Genomic DNA, 17,142 nt, shown 5'->3' on the forward strand with positions numbered 1-17,142 from the left:
AGACCTTTATACTTTTTGATAAACAATTGATAAAATAATTTTGTCAAACTAAACTGTAAATATTCCTAAAATATAAACATTTCTTTTAAAAATTAAGTAGAGATAGGCCATGTTACATGAAAATTGGGGATTCTGATCAAACTGCAGTTGTTTAAAGATGGCAGTCGTGTGAAAATGCATGTTTCTTTCACTTGGTAACCACTGCTTCTCTACAATTACTTCTGTCCTGTTTTCACTCCTTAAATTATTCATTTCTTTTAAAATGTTTCACCTCTCCCCATATCTTTTCCAAAAGGGCACAAATAAATAAATAAATGCACAGACATATTTGGGCGATTCTCTGATGCTTAAGTCTATACTCTATGTCCATGAGGCACAAATGGAGACTCACCCTATAGATATAATCCAGCAAAGGGGCTCTGCACGAGTGCTGCTCCTCCAGGGCTACTGTGGACACTGGGTGGAGAAGGGCGTTCACTGGCAACGCCATGCACCAGTCCAAGAGGCAGAGTAGCAAGGATACAATAAACTGGAAGAGGAAACAGGCCCAATACTGTACATTGCAGTCTTTTAAACTTCACCATATGTCACAGCAAACAACAAACTGTCCCTGCACGATAGTAATTACTCAGTGGACACACAAATGCAGAAGAAATGAATGAGTAAATAAAGTTTTCACAGGGGAGACAGCACCAATACAAAAGAATAATAAAGGATATCCCTGTGTGTAACATTAGTTTTCATTTTATCTTACATTAAAAAAAAAAAAAACAGACTGGGGAAAACTTAGCTGATGTGCCACCTACCTTCTTATCTGTTTCCACTGAGGAGTACTCTGCACTTGGTAAAAGAAAAGCAATTGTGGCCACAAGGATCTGCATAAAAGACAAACCTCTAATCAAACAGACCATAGTAATAGTTTAGGAAACCATATGATAAGAGTCTCAAGATGGCCTTGCACTAAACCCAGCTTGGTGCCAGTTCACTTGAGGAAGGTGATAAGAAGCCAAGAGCCAGTTTAGAGCTCTGTGTGATCCTGAAAATCAGGAGAAAGTCATAGAGCCATGCCTCGTCTCTATTCCACTCTCCTGGTGGTGAAATTGGGGCCCCAGAGGAAGGGACATTTCTCTCTGAGGTCACACAATCCCCATCATCAGTCTCTGCACTTAATGCAATGAAAGTAAAAAAAAATATTTTCAAAAATAACTATGAAAATGCTCCCATTTGATTTTCTTATAAACCACCCCAGGTCTCTACCTGTTATCCTGGTATAAAAGCACCCCTTTCCTTCTCAAAGCTATTCCCCTTTCAATGATAAACTACAATCGACTCTTGAACAACTCAGCATGAGAGGTGCTAACCCCCTGACCTTGCACAGGAAGAAATCCATGTATAACTTTTGTCTCCCCCACCCCCAATTTAACTACTAATAGCCTACTACTGGCCAGAAGCCTCAACAATAATATAAATCGTTGATTAACACATATTTTGTATGTTGTATGTATTTTATATTGTATTCTTACAATATAGTAAGCCAGACAGAAAAAAATATTAAAAAAATCATAAGGATGAGAAAATACATATATAGTGTACTATATTTATCAGAAAAAAACCACATATAGATACATGCAGTTCAAACCCATGTTGTTCAAAGGTCAACTGTGTACAGTTGCCCTAAAACCCAACTTTATAACTTGCGGCATCTTCTATCCCTATGTCCAAACCTCTGTTCTGCCCTAGGTCACCTAAGCTCTTGGGGAGAACAGAGTGATCTCGCTGGTGAAATCTGTCTAGGGCCGAGAGGAAATAAATCAGTATCACTTCTTCTCTCCCCCTGTAATACCACGCAGAGACAAATCACATTTCCTTGAAGAGTTACCACTGGATGTGCAAAGAACAGGGCACGTTTTAAAAAGTGTAGTTTTAGGGGTGCCTGGGTGGCTCAGTTGGCTGAGCATCTGATTCTTGGTTTCAGCTCAGCTGACAGCCTGGAGACTGCTTGGGATTCTTTCTCTCCTCTCTCTGCCCCTCCCCTGCTCATTCTCTCTCTCTCTCTTTCTTTCTCTCTCAAAACAAACAAACTTTAAAATAAAATAAGAAGTGTAGCTTTAAAAACTAGCAGGAATGGATGGGCCTTATATTCAGGTACGTACAGAGGTGAGGGTACCTGCTCCTTTACAACTAAGCACCCTCAAATGCAACCAGCCTCCGGGATATCATCACTGGGATGATTCTTCCTGTTCCTTCTATCTTTCTCTCCCACCAATTACCACCGCCCCCCCCCCCCACCCCCAAGAGGGTATTACAGCAGTAATCTCATTACAGCTGGGTAATCATGCTATGGCAGAGAGCATGATCTGGGGCTTCAGTCTAGGAGAGACTCCTGTTTCACTCAACAGTCCCCCCGCCCCCCGCCCCTGCACGGAGGGCATCATAACCAGCTGCCTACTCCTTGTTGGCACCATCCAAATTACTCTCGATGAATGAAGCCCAATCTACAAAAGGTCTCTTTGTTGTGGTCGTGTCTGCCTTTCAAACTCCCCAAGTGTAAAACTCTGCCCTGGAACACTGGTGGCTTCTTTACGTAGTGCCTGAAATCACAGCTGAGAAGAGCCGGTGCAATTTAATCTGAAAATGAATGACCCGTATGGCAATTTAATAGTCAGTACTCTAACAATTATTTGAGTATCTGTAATTAATTAAACACCAAATACAATAACTGGGAAACGCTTACGTGTTAGCATTACAGGACAAAGACTTACTTCTGAAATTTTCCGAGGCAGAGAGGTTTCAAACATCTGAAGCTTTTCCCAGTAGGAAACCAGCAACTGAAGAACATCACAGGCCACCTGAGCCACGACTTTGTTAGGAAACTGTAACAGGAAACAGAACCCCAAACTAAAGGACTGAACTTAACATGTGCATTTGTCCTAAGGAAGAACAAAACATGTATTTCTTTCCAGCGATGTTTAGGATACATTTCCTTGTTACGCATTAAATTTTTGAAAAATGTGTCCTGGTCCCACATTGCACTTGTACCATCCTATAACTGCCTCTTGTCCACATGTATTAATTTCCTTAACATTCTATAGAAACGAAGAGCTGTTGTTCAGTCATCTGAAAATTAAAACCATAATTTCAAGTGCCTCATTCAGATTGCATAAATAATAGTTTTGACAATTGGAGGAAATTAAAAGGTAGTACATTACTGAGTATTCCCTGTGTGCTGGCCCTTTTAGAATTCTCCTCATTTTCGCATTGATATATCTTCATTAACAGCTCTGCAAGGTAGATATGATCTTCATTTTATAGAAACATGAAGTGATCAAGTGATTTCCCACCTTATAAAATTAAACTTCACCCACATGTGTAATGTACTAAGAAATGTGAAAATTTGGGAACTGTGAGAATATAATCCTATGTTATGGTGTATTTATTCAATTACTTTGAGTGTGTTTTTGGAGTCTGGTGTGTGTACAAGGACCTTTGGATGCTCCCATTTCTTCCTAGATGGCATGTCAAAGGGGAGGGACGGTACTCACAAAGACCATTGGGTTGGATGGATGTAACAGATGAAAGACACCCTGTGCCTCTCTCCCTGCCCAGAACCTGGGGCTACCCTGCTATCCCTACCTTATTATCTAAAGCCTAAAGGTTTGTCGCTGATTTTGGGTGACTAAGGAAACCCCTGGATATGTAGCTTAGTTATTTCCACACCAGGAGCTCCAAGTCACATAAAGCAGGTACCAATTGACCTCAGCACCACACAGACATGGAAAAGTCAACATTTAGTAGCTCAGTGCAAATGTACAGGACGAGGAAGAAGGTAAGGCAAAGGGGATTACGTTGAACTCTGTAGAATAAACACTTTCCAAATCCTCCTTCCTGATAGGTGCAAAGTGCACCCAGAGCAAGAGCGTCTGCCCTCAAGGGGCTCTCAGAGCCTGGCCTCTAGGCCTCAGATAACCTGATGCTCACGAGCTTCTTTCAACCCCGCAAACACTCTGGCTTGCTTCTGTCCCAAGGCCTTTGCCCTTACTCCCTGCTTTGCCTGGGATGCTGGCTTCTGCCACATCTCTCAGATCATGGCACTAAAGGCCTGCTCCGTGAGGCCACCTTGCCCATCCCAAGGAGTGGCAGTCTATCTGCTCCAGCTCTTCAGCTCCATCCTGCTTCGCTCTCGTGCTTTCCTCATGGCATTAAGGCTATCAAGCTGATCTTCTGTATTTGTCTGCCTGTTCTTTTGTGTTTATTTTTCCACATCTTGTTTACCATTATGTTCCTAATGCCTTGCACACCCCCCCAGAGAAGTAATGCATGACGAGTCTAAGGTGAAGAACAGGAATAGCCACTGGATGTGTTTCCACTGCATCACAGGGGTCAGGTCGTGGGGTGGAAACATAAGGCTGGCATGGCTCTTACATCTAACTAGAAGCTGGGAGCAGACAAGAGGACAACGAGGAAATGAGAGCTATGGTAGACCAGACAAAGAGCCTCTGGGCAGAGGGATGAGGTGTGAGAGAGGGGGCAGGTGGTAGAGACAATGGGGGAAGGGTGGCCTGAGGTTAGGCCAGAAGAAGGCAGAGGGAGAGTGTTTCCTTCAAGGCAGCAGGTGGTAGGGCACTGCGGAAGGCAAGGTCAGGCTGAAGGGCTGCAGGTGGGATGCTATTACTGACACGTGAATGCTGTGGGCGGTGGTGGGGAGAGACAAATCACTCATTCACTCACTCACTCATTCAGCACATATTCATGGAGTAATGACAATGTGCCAACACCGAGGGTGACACGTAGTAGCTACACTTGTGAGGAGCACAGCAGGAAGGATAGGTTGTTGAATCGCTGTGTTGTACACCTGAAACTAACATCACACTGTGTGTCAACTATACTGCTTCACTGCTCAACACTGCACTCTGCTCCAACATGCCAGCATCTTCCTGCTCTTAGGATATATACCAACTCGTTTCTACCCCAGGGCCTTTGTACTGGGAGCTCCTTCTGCCCAGAGTGCCCCTTCCCTACACACTGCTCAGCTTCTTCTCATTACTGCTTTCCCCACTCACATGCCTTCACCTTTTCCTTTTACAGAGCATCTCTTGCTCTCAGTCCTCTCTATGGTGCACATGTGTGGTTGCTTGGCCAGTATCAATTCCTCCCTCACTCCTTAACTAATCGATCTATTTTGAGGTGCCTTCCCTCTCCCATGCAGGCCATCTCTCCCAGCTCCAGGAATGTGCCCTAACAGGCTTAAACAAATCACACGATTTTATTCCCAGTCTCAGTCGCTGGTACAGGGATGAGCGAGAAACCTCGACTAATGCATCTCAGTACCTCTTACGAGAATGCGGTGATGGAAGTCCTGCAGAACACAAACAAGGACACATGGGACCCTGACTCCTACTGGCAGACATCCTCCAACCCTGCAGGCATCCCACCCTAACATGAAGCCACCTCTGTGGACTACAGAGCAGTAGAGTTAGGCAATTAGGTCAGTGTTGACTGTTAATCTCCTGAATCAACCAACCCTGACCTCTTCCTTACCCATGTATTTTCCAGCTTTATGAATCAATATGTTTCCATGTTGTTTAAGCCAGAAAAAGAAAGAAAGAAAAAAAAGTACAGGGCACAAGATGAACAGGGCAGATACAGTCTCTATTCTGAAGGACTAACAGTCTTGGGAACAGGCAGGGACCTGTTCACATATGTCCCTGAATGCCATGCATAGTGCTCTAGTCTTTGGGCTACTTGGTCAGACCCTGTGCGGACAGATTCCTCCGGTGGCAGGAGGGAGGACAGATCTGTGGGGGCCAGACTAGGGCCAAGGAGTTGGAAGGCACCAGGAGGCTCAGTTATTGGCAGGGGGAGACAGGATGGGTAGGGATGGCCCTAGGGCAGCAGGACTCTAGGACTGACGTAAGGAGGGCGGGGAAAGTCAATGATGTCTCCTGAGATAGGGTAAGAGAAGGAACGACAGGAGAGGCTGAGGGTGGGGCTCGGGTTGGGCCTCCTCTCACTTGGGCTGCCAAGGAGACAGGGTTGGCAGCTCACCTGAGCCAGAGCTGAAGCTGCCACTCTAGTGCCCTCGGCCCCCACCTTGGAGGGGACACCTAGGTCTGTGACTACAGCTCAGGCTTAGAACCCTCTGCCCCCACCCACACACTCCCCCACCAGACACAACTAGCTGAGTAGAATTCTCCAGGCAGCTAGACAGTGCTCTGCTCTCACTGTTTTTCATGGATACCTCCTAGGGAGCATTTCCCAGCCTTCTCTGACCATGCCCTTCCTGCATCTGAGGGAACACCTGGATCAGCCTCATCAAGTGTTCCTGAAGGGCAGGGTCACAGCAGAGTGGTGCCCAGAGCCATGTGGAACCCATAAGACAGGAAGCCCTTTCTGGCCTCATGCACCCTGTGCCGCTGGGGCCGGGCCTCCTTCTCTAGTCCGCCAGATGCTCCCCCTCCTAGTAGAGCCCTGAGCCTCCCTGGGGCCCCTCTTCTTAAGAGTTGTTGCTGTCCCCCTTGCTCCCCGTGGCAACTCCTTTCCTGATAGCTCTCGGTTCTCTTAGATTCATGTGGTCCCTCCTTCAGTGAAAGTGCCACTGGCACAGGAACACAGGCTTAGGAGGGAGGCAGGCAGGGAGTTGTCCCAGCGTCCTGGAACTGCATCCATGAGTTTCCCTCTGCTATTCACACTGGTTAAAGGAAGGTTGATATGGCTGATCTCGGCCCTCTGATTTCTTAGCAATTCAAGCCGGAGCAAGGTCCTTGACCTTCTTTAGCTGTGCTCTCTTTTATTGCCAAAAGGGGGGGATCAGGAGCATCCTGGGGTACAGGCTTCAACGGAACAGCCCCCACACTGTGGCGGGATGTCCCTGATAGAGCACGGCTCTAAGCACGGCAGCTACGTTTTTTCTGGTACTCTATGTTTTCCTCATAATTGTACAAAAACTATAGAGATTTTTGAAAATGTGAAGAACTACAACAGGAAAACGTAAGCCGTCATATATCCTCTACTCTTGTTATCTATACTGCATAGAACCACATAGGGTAGAAGATTTATCTACAGATCTCCTTCACTCTGAGACACCACTGAATTATTAACAGCTTTTCCAGGAAGGGAGTAGGGGTGGGGAAGCCACAGCACATGCAATATACCTTTCTAGATTTAGGAAAAAAAACTAGGATTGGAAAAATAGATCTTAGAATTGAGAAAATAGGATATTAAGAAATGAATTACACTCTGCATAGATATACAATTGATATCCAACTTTTTTTCACTGTAATAGTTATATGTGAATATTTCACCATGGCTTTTGGAGTGTCTTATATACTGCAATTAGGGAAAAGCCCAGATATGGGGACAGGGTGTCCTGGGTTTGACCCTGGCAGACTCTCTATTTCCCAATCAGCTCATTTTCCACATCTGTGATGCAGAGGTGGCAGTAAGCCTTCACACAGAGGGTGGTTTTAAGGATTAAAAGCAACAACAAAGGTCAGCACCCTGCTCAGGCCAGAGGGAGGCCTCCTAAGTGATATTTTGGTTTGATCAATTTTCCATTCCTTATCACAGGGATCAACAGCAAGTGTTTCTCCAGCTCTCCGGATCTGACCGGCACTCCCAGGTGTTGTGGAGGAGAGAATGGGGGATGGGGTGCACAGGTGGGAGGGGGTCAGAGGACATAAGACTTGGTCAGGAAGGGGAGTAGGTGAGGAGCACTGCCATGAAATCAGGCTGCAAAGACAGGCAGGGGCTAGACCAGAGGGCCGGATGCCAAGCCATGGGCAGGGGATGTCCCTGGCTGGTTATCCTATGGGCTGAAGCACAAAGGTGACACAGCTCTATCACAGGCCTGGTGATGACTACAGTGTCAGCTACAATGGTTGTTACTATTACAGCAACACATGACAGGCAGTAGAGAAGGGCGGGCATGAGCCTGGACGCTGGTATCAGATGCACAGTTTAGGGTCTGAACTTTGGCTTGACCAGGATTCAGAGCCTGGAAAGAGCTCCTTGACTTTCTTGCACCTCAGCTTCTCCACTGTAAAGTGGGACAAGTGCCTAGCAGCTGAGAACTTCCACAAACCCCCAGTACAGTGCCTGGCAGGGACTAGACACTCACCAGTTCTGGGGGGTATAATAACAGCAGTGCTAATTATTACCACCATCTCTAAACAGGAGCCAGAAAGGGACCTGGCAGGTTTTGAGCCCTGGTTTAGGAAGTGGCCTAACAGTATGTATAAAAGTTCAGTTTTGTTTTAATGTTACACAGATCTGCTCTCAGTGCTGCTTCCATCCTTTATACCTGTGTGCCTGTGTGCTTAGGACTGGATTTCTCTGGGCCTCGCTTTCCTCTGGTGGGACATAGTGATTGTACCATCTACCTTGCAGAGCTGTCTGAAGTATTGACTTTGCAATGAATGTGGGCCAGCATGTGAACCCAGTCAATGGCAAAACAAAAACAAAAAAACAAAAAACAAACAAACACAAAAAAACCCAAAAAACACTCCCTCTTTTCATTAACAAAGCAAAGGAAGAAAGACATCCTAAAAGTGTGAAGGCCCAGTCAGGTGGCGAGTACTCAGGTCTCTCCCAGTCCCACTGCAGAGGCCAGGGCATGAAATCGCACTTTCTTGTCACTATTACCTATTGTCACTTGCCACAGGAAGTGCCCAGCCCACAGAGGACCCCCACTCAGGCAAGGGGGTCAGTCCAGGACAGCTCAGCCACCAGTGGGGAAGCAGCCATTGGTGGCCTCTTTTGTGAGCCTCACAGAACATTCAGCACGGCTCTCATAAAAACAATTTTTGATTTAAAACCCCTCTCTGATAATAGGGAAAAAACAGTGATGGCGCTAATTCAAACTAGAACTGGTTGAATATCTGGGATACAGATTACTGTCAAATACACATCACAAATTGGGAATACCTTCAAAGTGACACCTATCACATTGATGGCCTCTTTCAGCTGAGGATGGCTCGTACACTGGGCAAGCTCTTCGCATATCCAGACCCCGAGGGAGCAAATGGCGATGCATCTTTTGGAAAAGAAGGAAAAGAGGAAAACTCTCAAAAAATTTAACATGTTTTCTTGGTATTTTCATGTGACAAAGTATTTTAAATCTTTTTTTTACAAAGTAGCAAAAATTACACATACACTAACAGAGTGTCTTCCTAAGAAAAAAAGGGTAAGGACAAATAGAAATACTGATATTGGTTAGTAATTATTTAATGAAGTAAATGATATACTTCCTGTTAATAGTCACAGCCCATATATCAGTTATTTTTGCTGACATATTCTTTAAATTTGAGAGAGAGAGAGAGAGAGAGAGAGAGAGAGTGAGCATACCCACGAGTGGAGGAGAGGGGCAGAGGAAGAGAGAGAGAGAGAGTATCTTTTTTTTTTTTTTTTTTTAATATAATTTATTGTCAAATTGGCTAACATACAGTGTGTAAAGTGTGCTCTTGGTTTTTGGGGTCGAGTCCTGTGGTTCATTGTTTGCATACAACACCCAGTGCTCATCCCAACAAGTGCCCTCCTCCATGCCCATCATCCATTTTCCCTCTCCCCCACCCCCATCCACCCTCAGTTTGTTCTCTGGACTTAAGAGCCTCTTGTGGTTTGCCTCCCTCCCTCTTTGTAACTATTTTTTCCCTTCCCCTCCCCGGTCTTCTGTTAAGTTTCTCAAGATCCACATATGAGTGAAAACATATGATATCTTTCTTTCTCTGACTGACTTATATAATACCTTCCAGCTCCATCCATGTTGCTGTAAATGGCAAGACTTCATTCTTTCTCATTGCCAAGTAGTACTCCGTTGTATATATAAACCACATCTTCTTTATCCACTCATCAGTTGATGGAAATTTAGGCTCTTTCCATGATTTGGCTATTGTTGAAAGTGCTGTTATAAACATTGGGGTACATGTGCCCCTATGAATCAGCACCCCTGTATCCTTTGGACAAATTCCTAGTAGTGCTAATGCTGGGTTGTAGGGTAGTTCTATTTTTAATTTTTTGAGGTTACCTCTCCACTGTTTTCCAGAGCGGCTGCACCAGTTTGCATTCCCACCAACAGTGCAAGAGGGTTCCCGTTTCTCTGCATAGTCACCAGCATCTGTTGTTTTCTGAGTTGTTCATTTTATTTTTGCTGACATTTTTAACTACACCATATTGCTTCAAGATAGTTTTGATGAATAATCAAAGACATGAATCTCAGAAAATCATTGGGAATTGAGTTTGTAATTGTTTTCCCTACAATAAAATACACAACACCTACTACAAACAGATTACAAACCCTATATTTCATTGTAAAGAATATTTGAACACAACTTCCAGAATCAGCTGCACTGTTATCTTTTAAACAATAAGTGAGGACAAAGCTTTCTTCAAATTATAGAGTCCTTTAAAAATTACCTTTCTCAATTGTAAATCATTTTTAAATGGTAGTTCTCTTTGGAACTGATATATTCCACTATCTTTTGCAATGATCAAAAAGTCATACTCCTGTTAATTTTTTCTGAATGCCCACATATAAAATTAAAATACTTGGGGCGCCTGGGTGGCGCAGTCGGTTAAGCGTCCGACTTCAGCCAGGTCACGATCTCGTGGTCCGGGAGTTCGAGCCCCGCGTCAGGCTCTGGGCTGATGGCTCAGAGCCTGGAGCCTGTTTCCGATTCTGTGTCTCCCTCTCTCTCTGCCCCTACCCCGTTCATGCTCTGTCTCTCTCTGTCCCAAAAATAAATAAACATTGAAAAAAAAAATTTTTAAATACTTGCTCCCAAACCTGCTCACTTTCAGAACAAAAGGGAGGTTCAAGTCCCTGCTTGGAACCAGAAGTTAACTGTAGGATGTATATGTTGTTCTTTGTAATAAGAGGTCACATCCAGTACCAATTAAACTGAATGTACTGCTCAGCTCTCCACAGTAAAAGTTCTTTGTATTCAGTATAATTCAGCAATTAAAATAAATATATTTTGAGGTTTTAAAACCACCATATTTCACTGGAATCTCACCTCTTTAAATTAAGATAGACTAAGGGCTTCAGAACACGTTTATTAAAAGTCCTTGGGAGGCTATGTCACCTTCTACTTAAATGAACTCCGTATAAATGGGCAGCCCAGTTTATAAGGTGTGCCTGGCCTTCTTTGGTTCTTTGACAACAGCATAATACATGAATTCCACACGCTTTGAACCCTCGACTTCCCTCACTGTATAGAACTGTCTCCCCTGCCTCATCCCTACGCTTATTCTCAGGCTAGAAACTGCACTTTGTCTTCTTAGTTTGCGCTCTTTGCCATGTATTCTACATGCTTTCAAATAGCCTTTTTATCTTCCCCCAGCTTAACTGATTATTTAACCCACTAAAATCTAACTTGGAATTATACCCCCAATCATATTTTTACCACTTCAAGAGCCTCTCTTCCTTTGCATGCTTGAATGTGTGTGTGTGTGTGTGTGTGTGTGTGTGTGTGTGTGTGTGTATAAATACACATACTTTTTTTTTTTTACAACCCATTAACCTTTCTGTTAAATGTAATTCATTCAGAGCAAAGATCTCTCATTTCTTAGGAACACCTGCATTACTCTATAACTATTAGCCCTGCATGACAGAGAACTTTTGTGACCCATAAAGTGGTTTCCTAATGTGAACCACTCTCACCTGCCTTGAGTTTTTTTTTTTTTTTTTAATTTTTTTTTCAACGTTTATTTATTTTTGGGACAGAGAGAGACAGAGCATGAACGGGGTAGGGGCAGAGAGAGAGGGAGACACAGAATCGGAAACAGGCTCCAGGCTCTGAGCCATCAGCCCAGAGCCTGACGCGGGGCTCGAACTCAAGGACCGCGAGATCATGACCTGGCTGAAGTCTGACGCTTAACCGACTATGCCACCCAGGCGCCCCCTGCCTTGAGTTTTAAAGCCACACTAGCTTATAGCTGCTCTTCAATGCTATTTTTTCTCTTTCCAACATATCATTTAGCATCCCCATCTAGCATCTTCCGATTCTAATACTCTGTTACCCCTTACGTGTTTGAGTTCCTGTCAGTTAGGTTCTCTGTATCCCAAATGTGTCCTTTGTGATCCCAAATGAGTTCTATCTCTCAAAACTTTTTTTTTTTTTTAGCTAATGGCAATACCACCTTCACTCTCCTTTGTACACTAACGCACTTTCTGGAACTGTTTGCTACCATCCCATCTCACACCACCCAATTTACGTAACTTACTCTTTTTTCTGAACTCTTCTACATTATCATCACTCACAATTATAACTATCTTCTCTCGTGATTCTCCTCCATTTATTTGGAATCTTGATCATATTTCTGCTTATCTGCACTTGCATGAACTCAATTTCATTGTCTAACTCCTCTCATACTCAGCTAATAAAGACTGAGCATATCATACACATTCTATTCCATTTTTAACTCCACAGACATTTGGCTTTCTACAGTAAGGAAAAAGTGGGAGGGGAAGGTATTGCTAAGACATGTTAAAGGTTTGAATGTGGTGCATATGTGAAAAGGAGAAATCAAGGATTTCCCCCAAGTTTCTGTACTGAAAATCTGAGATGATGGTGCCCTTTACCAAGGGGGGAGTCTGAGGGATGGTCAGGAGACTCAAGGATTCAACTGTGGTTGTGTTAACTTTGTATGTGTTAAGACATCCAAGTTGAGGTATCAAGTAGGCAGTTTAATATATAAGCCTGAATATATAAGGGGTTCACAGAAGAGGCCAGGTAAATAAATTCAGTATCATTAGTAAGTAGGTGGAATTTAAAGTCTAGTTAGAATGAATAAGAGCACCTAGGAGCGTCATGGAGGGAGGAGAGGACCACCCCTAAACCTCGAGTCACCAACTTGCAGAAGTTAGGTGCAGGAGGGAGACAGAACAGGAGAAGCGTGGTAACATAGGAATAAAATAAGAAGGTTGTATTGTAAGGCCTGACATTGTTTAGGAAGAGGGTAAAGACAGCCTAATTTCAGAATTAGTAACACAAGTATGCATATTACAATTTCTTTTTTTAAATGTTTATCTATTTTGAGAGAAAGAGAGTATGTGTGTGCTTGAGCATGGGAGGGACAGGGGTGGGGAAAGTGAGAGACAGAAAAAGAGAGAGAGAGGGAGGGAGGGAGAGGGAGAGAATCCTAAATGATGTGGGATTCAGCACAGAGCCCAATGTGGGGCTCAATCTCATGATCCTGGGATCATGACCTGAACAGAAATCAAGAGTCAGATGCTTAACTGACTGAGCCACCCAGGTGCCCCATTAAAATTTCTAAGGTAACTTTTAAGAAAACTGAAAGAGAGTCTATGACTCCTAAGAAATTAGAGAAAAAATGGAATGTGGGAAAAATCATCTGGAAGGGAGGAAGTTAGGAAGTTAGGAAGTTAGGAAGTTAGGAAGGAAGGAAGAAAGGAAGGAAAGGAGAAGGGAAGAATGAAGGTGAGAAAAGGGAGAAAATGAGAGAATACTGAGGACAAATAACAAAATATAAAGATGAAAGAAATACAAAGAATATAAAGAATATAAAGATACAAAGAATACAAAGAATATACAAAGAATATAAAGATGAAAGAAATCCAAATATGTCAGTAATTGCAGCAAATGTAAATGAACTAAAGATTCAGTTAAAAGATAAAAATCAGACAGTATAAATGTATAAAATAAAATATGTACAATTTTTGCAAAGACATTTAAAAGAGAAGAATATAGAAAAGTTAAATTTAAAAGGATAGAAAATATTGGGGTGCCTCAGTGGTTCAGTGGGTTAAGTGTCTGACTCTTGGTTTCAGCTCAGCTCATGATCTCACGGTTTATGAGTTCGAGCCCCACATAGGGCTCTGTGCTGACAGAGTGGAGCTTGTCTGAGATTCTGTCTCCCTCTCTCTCTCTGCCCCTCCCTTGCTTGCTCACTTGTATTTTCTCTCTCAAATAAATAAAAATTAAGAAAAAATAATAATAAAAGGATAGAAAATATCATTTAAAAATATCCATATCAATATCACATAAGTAGTCTTTAAGGTAGGGTCGCCCGGGTGGCTCCGTCAGTTGATTATCCAACTTTGGCTCAGGTCATGATCTTGAGGTTTCACAAGTTCAAGCCTCATGTTGGACTCTGCTGGCTGACAACTCAGAGTCTGGAGCCTGCATCGGATTCTCTCTCTCTGCCCCTCGCCTGCTCATACTCTGTCTCTCTCTCTCTCAAAAATAAATAAAAGAGATGGGATTCTATATAGAGATTTGATAATTCTATACTTCTATGCAGCTAATAATATAGCTTCAAAATATATAAAACAAAAATTGACAGATATATAAGGGAAATAAATGTACCATAATAGTGGGATATCTTAATCCATCTTTCTCAGTTAATGATCAAGATGATGAAAAAATTAGAAAGGATTTAAAGTATTTGAAAGACATGATTAAAAAATTAATCAGGGGCGCCTGGGTGGCGCAGTCGGTTAGGCGTCCGACTTCAGCCAGGTCACGATCTCGCGGTCCGTGAGTTCGAGCCCCGCGTCGGGCTCTGGGCTGATGGCTCGGAGCCTGGAGCCTGTTTCCGATTCTGTGTCTCCCTCTCTCTCTGCCCCTCCCCCGTTCATGCTCTGTCTCTCTCTGTCCCAAAAATGAATAAACGTTTAAAAAAAAAAAAATTAATCAAATGGACACATCTAGAGCACTATACCCAACAACTGAAGAAATGGTATACACATTCTTTTCAACCATATACAGGACATGTGCAGAAAATGACTACATATTGAGCCATAGAGCAAATCTCAAAATTTCAAAGATTGTTACTTGGCAGACAACATATTTAATCTACAATGCTTGTAAGACATCAGCAGCAAAAAGATAAATAAAAATAACCATGTGTTTAAAAATGAAGGAATATATTTCTAAATAAATCATGACTCAGTGAAGGAATCATAATGGAAACTGGAAAAAATTTCAGTGGAAAAATATTACATATCAAACGTAGAGAACTCAGATAAAGTGGCACTTAGAAATAAATATAGGGACTTAAATGTTGGTATCTGTAAAGGAGAAAGGCTGAATTAGTATACTGAGTTAATATACTGGCATATATCAGAATTAATATGCTGATGAAAAGAAAATGAGTGGCAGAATGTAAAGAAAGCAGAAGAAAGAACATAAAAAAGAGCAGAAAGTGGAAAATAAAAACAAATACAGAATAAAGAGGCTGGAACAAAGACAAAAGTATATTCTTTGAAAAGACTAACAAAGTTGACAGACCTTTGGCAAGATGTGTGAGAAAAATCAGAGAATACAGAAAAAGGTCAGAGATTAAGAAGTGCATAGAGCTACGAAAAGATAGCAAAAGGATAATGGAGCCATCATGAATGCAAGGGTATTTCAAAACTTAGAAGGAAAGGACAAATTTCTAGACAACTTTAGTTTATCTAAGCTGTCAAATAAAATAAAACCTTAAAATTCCTAAACAATCATGGAAGAAAACAAGTCAGTGGTTAACCCTCTCATAAATAACCAGACTTAGTTTTACCATCAAGATCTAAATACACAAGAGCACAAACTCTAATTTTACAAAAACTCTTGCTGACTTAAGAGAATGAAACAATATTTCACTCGTTTTGGAAGAAGACATAACCCTGTAATCAAGCCTGATAAGGACAGGATGGGGAAAGAAAATTACAGGCCATAAATATAAATGGAACTTTACTCAACAAAATGTTACTCAAATCAGATCCAGTATTGTATAAACCACATTGAGTTTATCCCCAAATTCAAGGTTACTCTAATATGAACAAATTGATAATGAATTTATAGCTTCTGGTAATGGAAGACTAGAAAACGTGTACTAAACCATCCACCAAAGCCACTGAAGAAGTTAGTAAAAAAAAATAACCTCCCCCCCCGCCAAAAAAAAAAAAAAAAAAAAAATCCTCTTAAATTCATCAAAGAGCTGACAAGGTGGTGATGGTTGATGGGCTGTTAGAAAGAGAACAGGGTAGGAGCTGATTCCCGGGCAGCAAGAGGCTTAGCTGGGCTTCTGGTGACCTTATGGGGTTGGAGGCAGGGGATAAGAAAATAGTGTTTCCCTCCACCAGTGTTCCCAGCTTTGGGCTTCACCCTGGAAGGGCAGGTTGCAACTTTTCATTATGTAGGTGGCCCAGAAAACCTATCTTGGTAACAGACTGCCAGCGACCTTAGATGCTTGGCAGAGGCAACTAAAATGTTTCCAGACATTGCTAAATGTCTCCTGGGGTACAAAATCACCTCTGGTTGAGAATCACTACCCTATACATACACCATTTGTATAAGTTTTTGGTTTATCCTTCCATTTTCTTCTTCATTAAAAATAACAGGGAGTGCACATATATATTTGTAATCTTGTTTTTATCTTTCACAAAATGTAATAATAACCTTCTGCACCTTACTGTTTTCACTTAATAACGGCACACTTTTAAAAAATTAAGTAAAGCACATTCTCGACATAATTCTTACTACATTTAAATTTTTTTTTTTTTTTTTTTTTTTTGAGAGAGAGAGAGAGCGAGCATGTGCACACAAGCAGGGACAGGTGCAGAGGTAGAAAAATAAAGAATCTTAAGCAGGCTCCATGCTCAGAGTGGAGCCCGACACAGGGCTTGATCCCATGACTGTGAGATCATGACCTGAGCTGAAATTAAGAGTCGGATGCTTAACTGACTGAGCCACCCAGGTGCCCCTTTACTATACTTATTAGTGGGTGTATGAGTAATGTGGAAAAAGTGTTTTTTTTTTAACATTAACTGTTCACACATAAATTTGTATTTTAACATCCTAAAATAGTTTACCTTTTTGTCAACATTTACCTTGCACATTCATTTGGTTCCTCTGTGGCATTCTTCAGTAAAATATTTATGAGGTAATGCTAAAAACAAAAAATTAAGTAAAATAAAAACTTTGTTTAGTAGTTGGTTTCCCACATGTTCTGACTGTGTTCCTGGAAGTCAGGAGCTCCTGAAGGACCAGGGAGGACCTGGGGGGAAGAGACACAGGGCTCGGGGGAGCAGCCTGGTTGCGGTCTCAGCCAGGGCCTCCCTGGGCAATTAAGCCAGCGTAGGGAAGAGGGTTTCTGGGTGCACAATAAAAACCTAGCAAAGCAACTGAGACTTCAGATAGGAAA

The 17,142-nt window shown here is 42.4% G+C and overlaps 1 protein-coding gene across 8 annotated transcripts in view; it reads right to left on the reverse strand.

Moving 5' to 3' along the window:
• Positions 1-17,142, reverse strand: part of RALGAPA2 (Ral GTPase activating protein catalytic subunit alpha 2) — a 324,892-nt gene that overhangs the window by 127,155 nt on the left and 180,595 nt on the right. For all 8 annotated transcript variants that reach the window (XM_045445466.1, XM_045445467.1, XM_045445465.1 and 5 more), the window contains 5 exons: positions 16,829-16,887; positions 8,923-9,031; positions 2,763-2,873; positions 807-875; positions 392-529 (listed from right to left, as the gene is read on the reverse strand). In XM_045445466.1, coding sequence (XP_045301422.1) covers positions 392-529; positions 807-875; positions 2,763-2,873; positions 8,923-9,031; positions 16,829-16,887 — 486 coding nt within the window. The remainder of the gene's footprint in view (positions 1-391; positions 530-806; positions 876-2,762; positions 2,874-8,922; positions 9,032-16,828; positions 16,888-17,142) is intronic.

This window comes from Leopardus geoffroyi, chromosome A3, assembly GCF_018350155.1.
Source record: "Leopardus geoffroyi isolate Oge1 chromosome A3, O.geoffroyi_Oge1_pat1.0, whole genome shotgun sequence".
In the NCBI taxonomy this organism is placed as follows: domain Eukaryota; kingdom Metazoa; phylum Chordata; class Mammalia; order Carnivora; family Felidae; genus Leopardus; species Leopardus geoffroyi.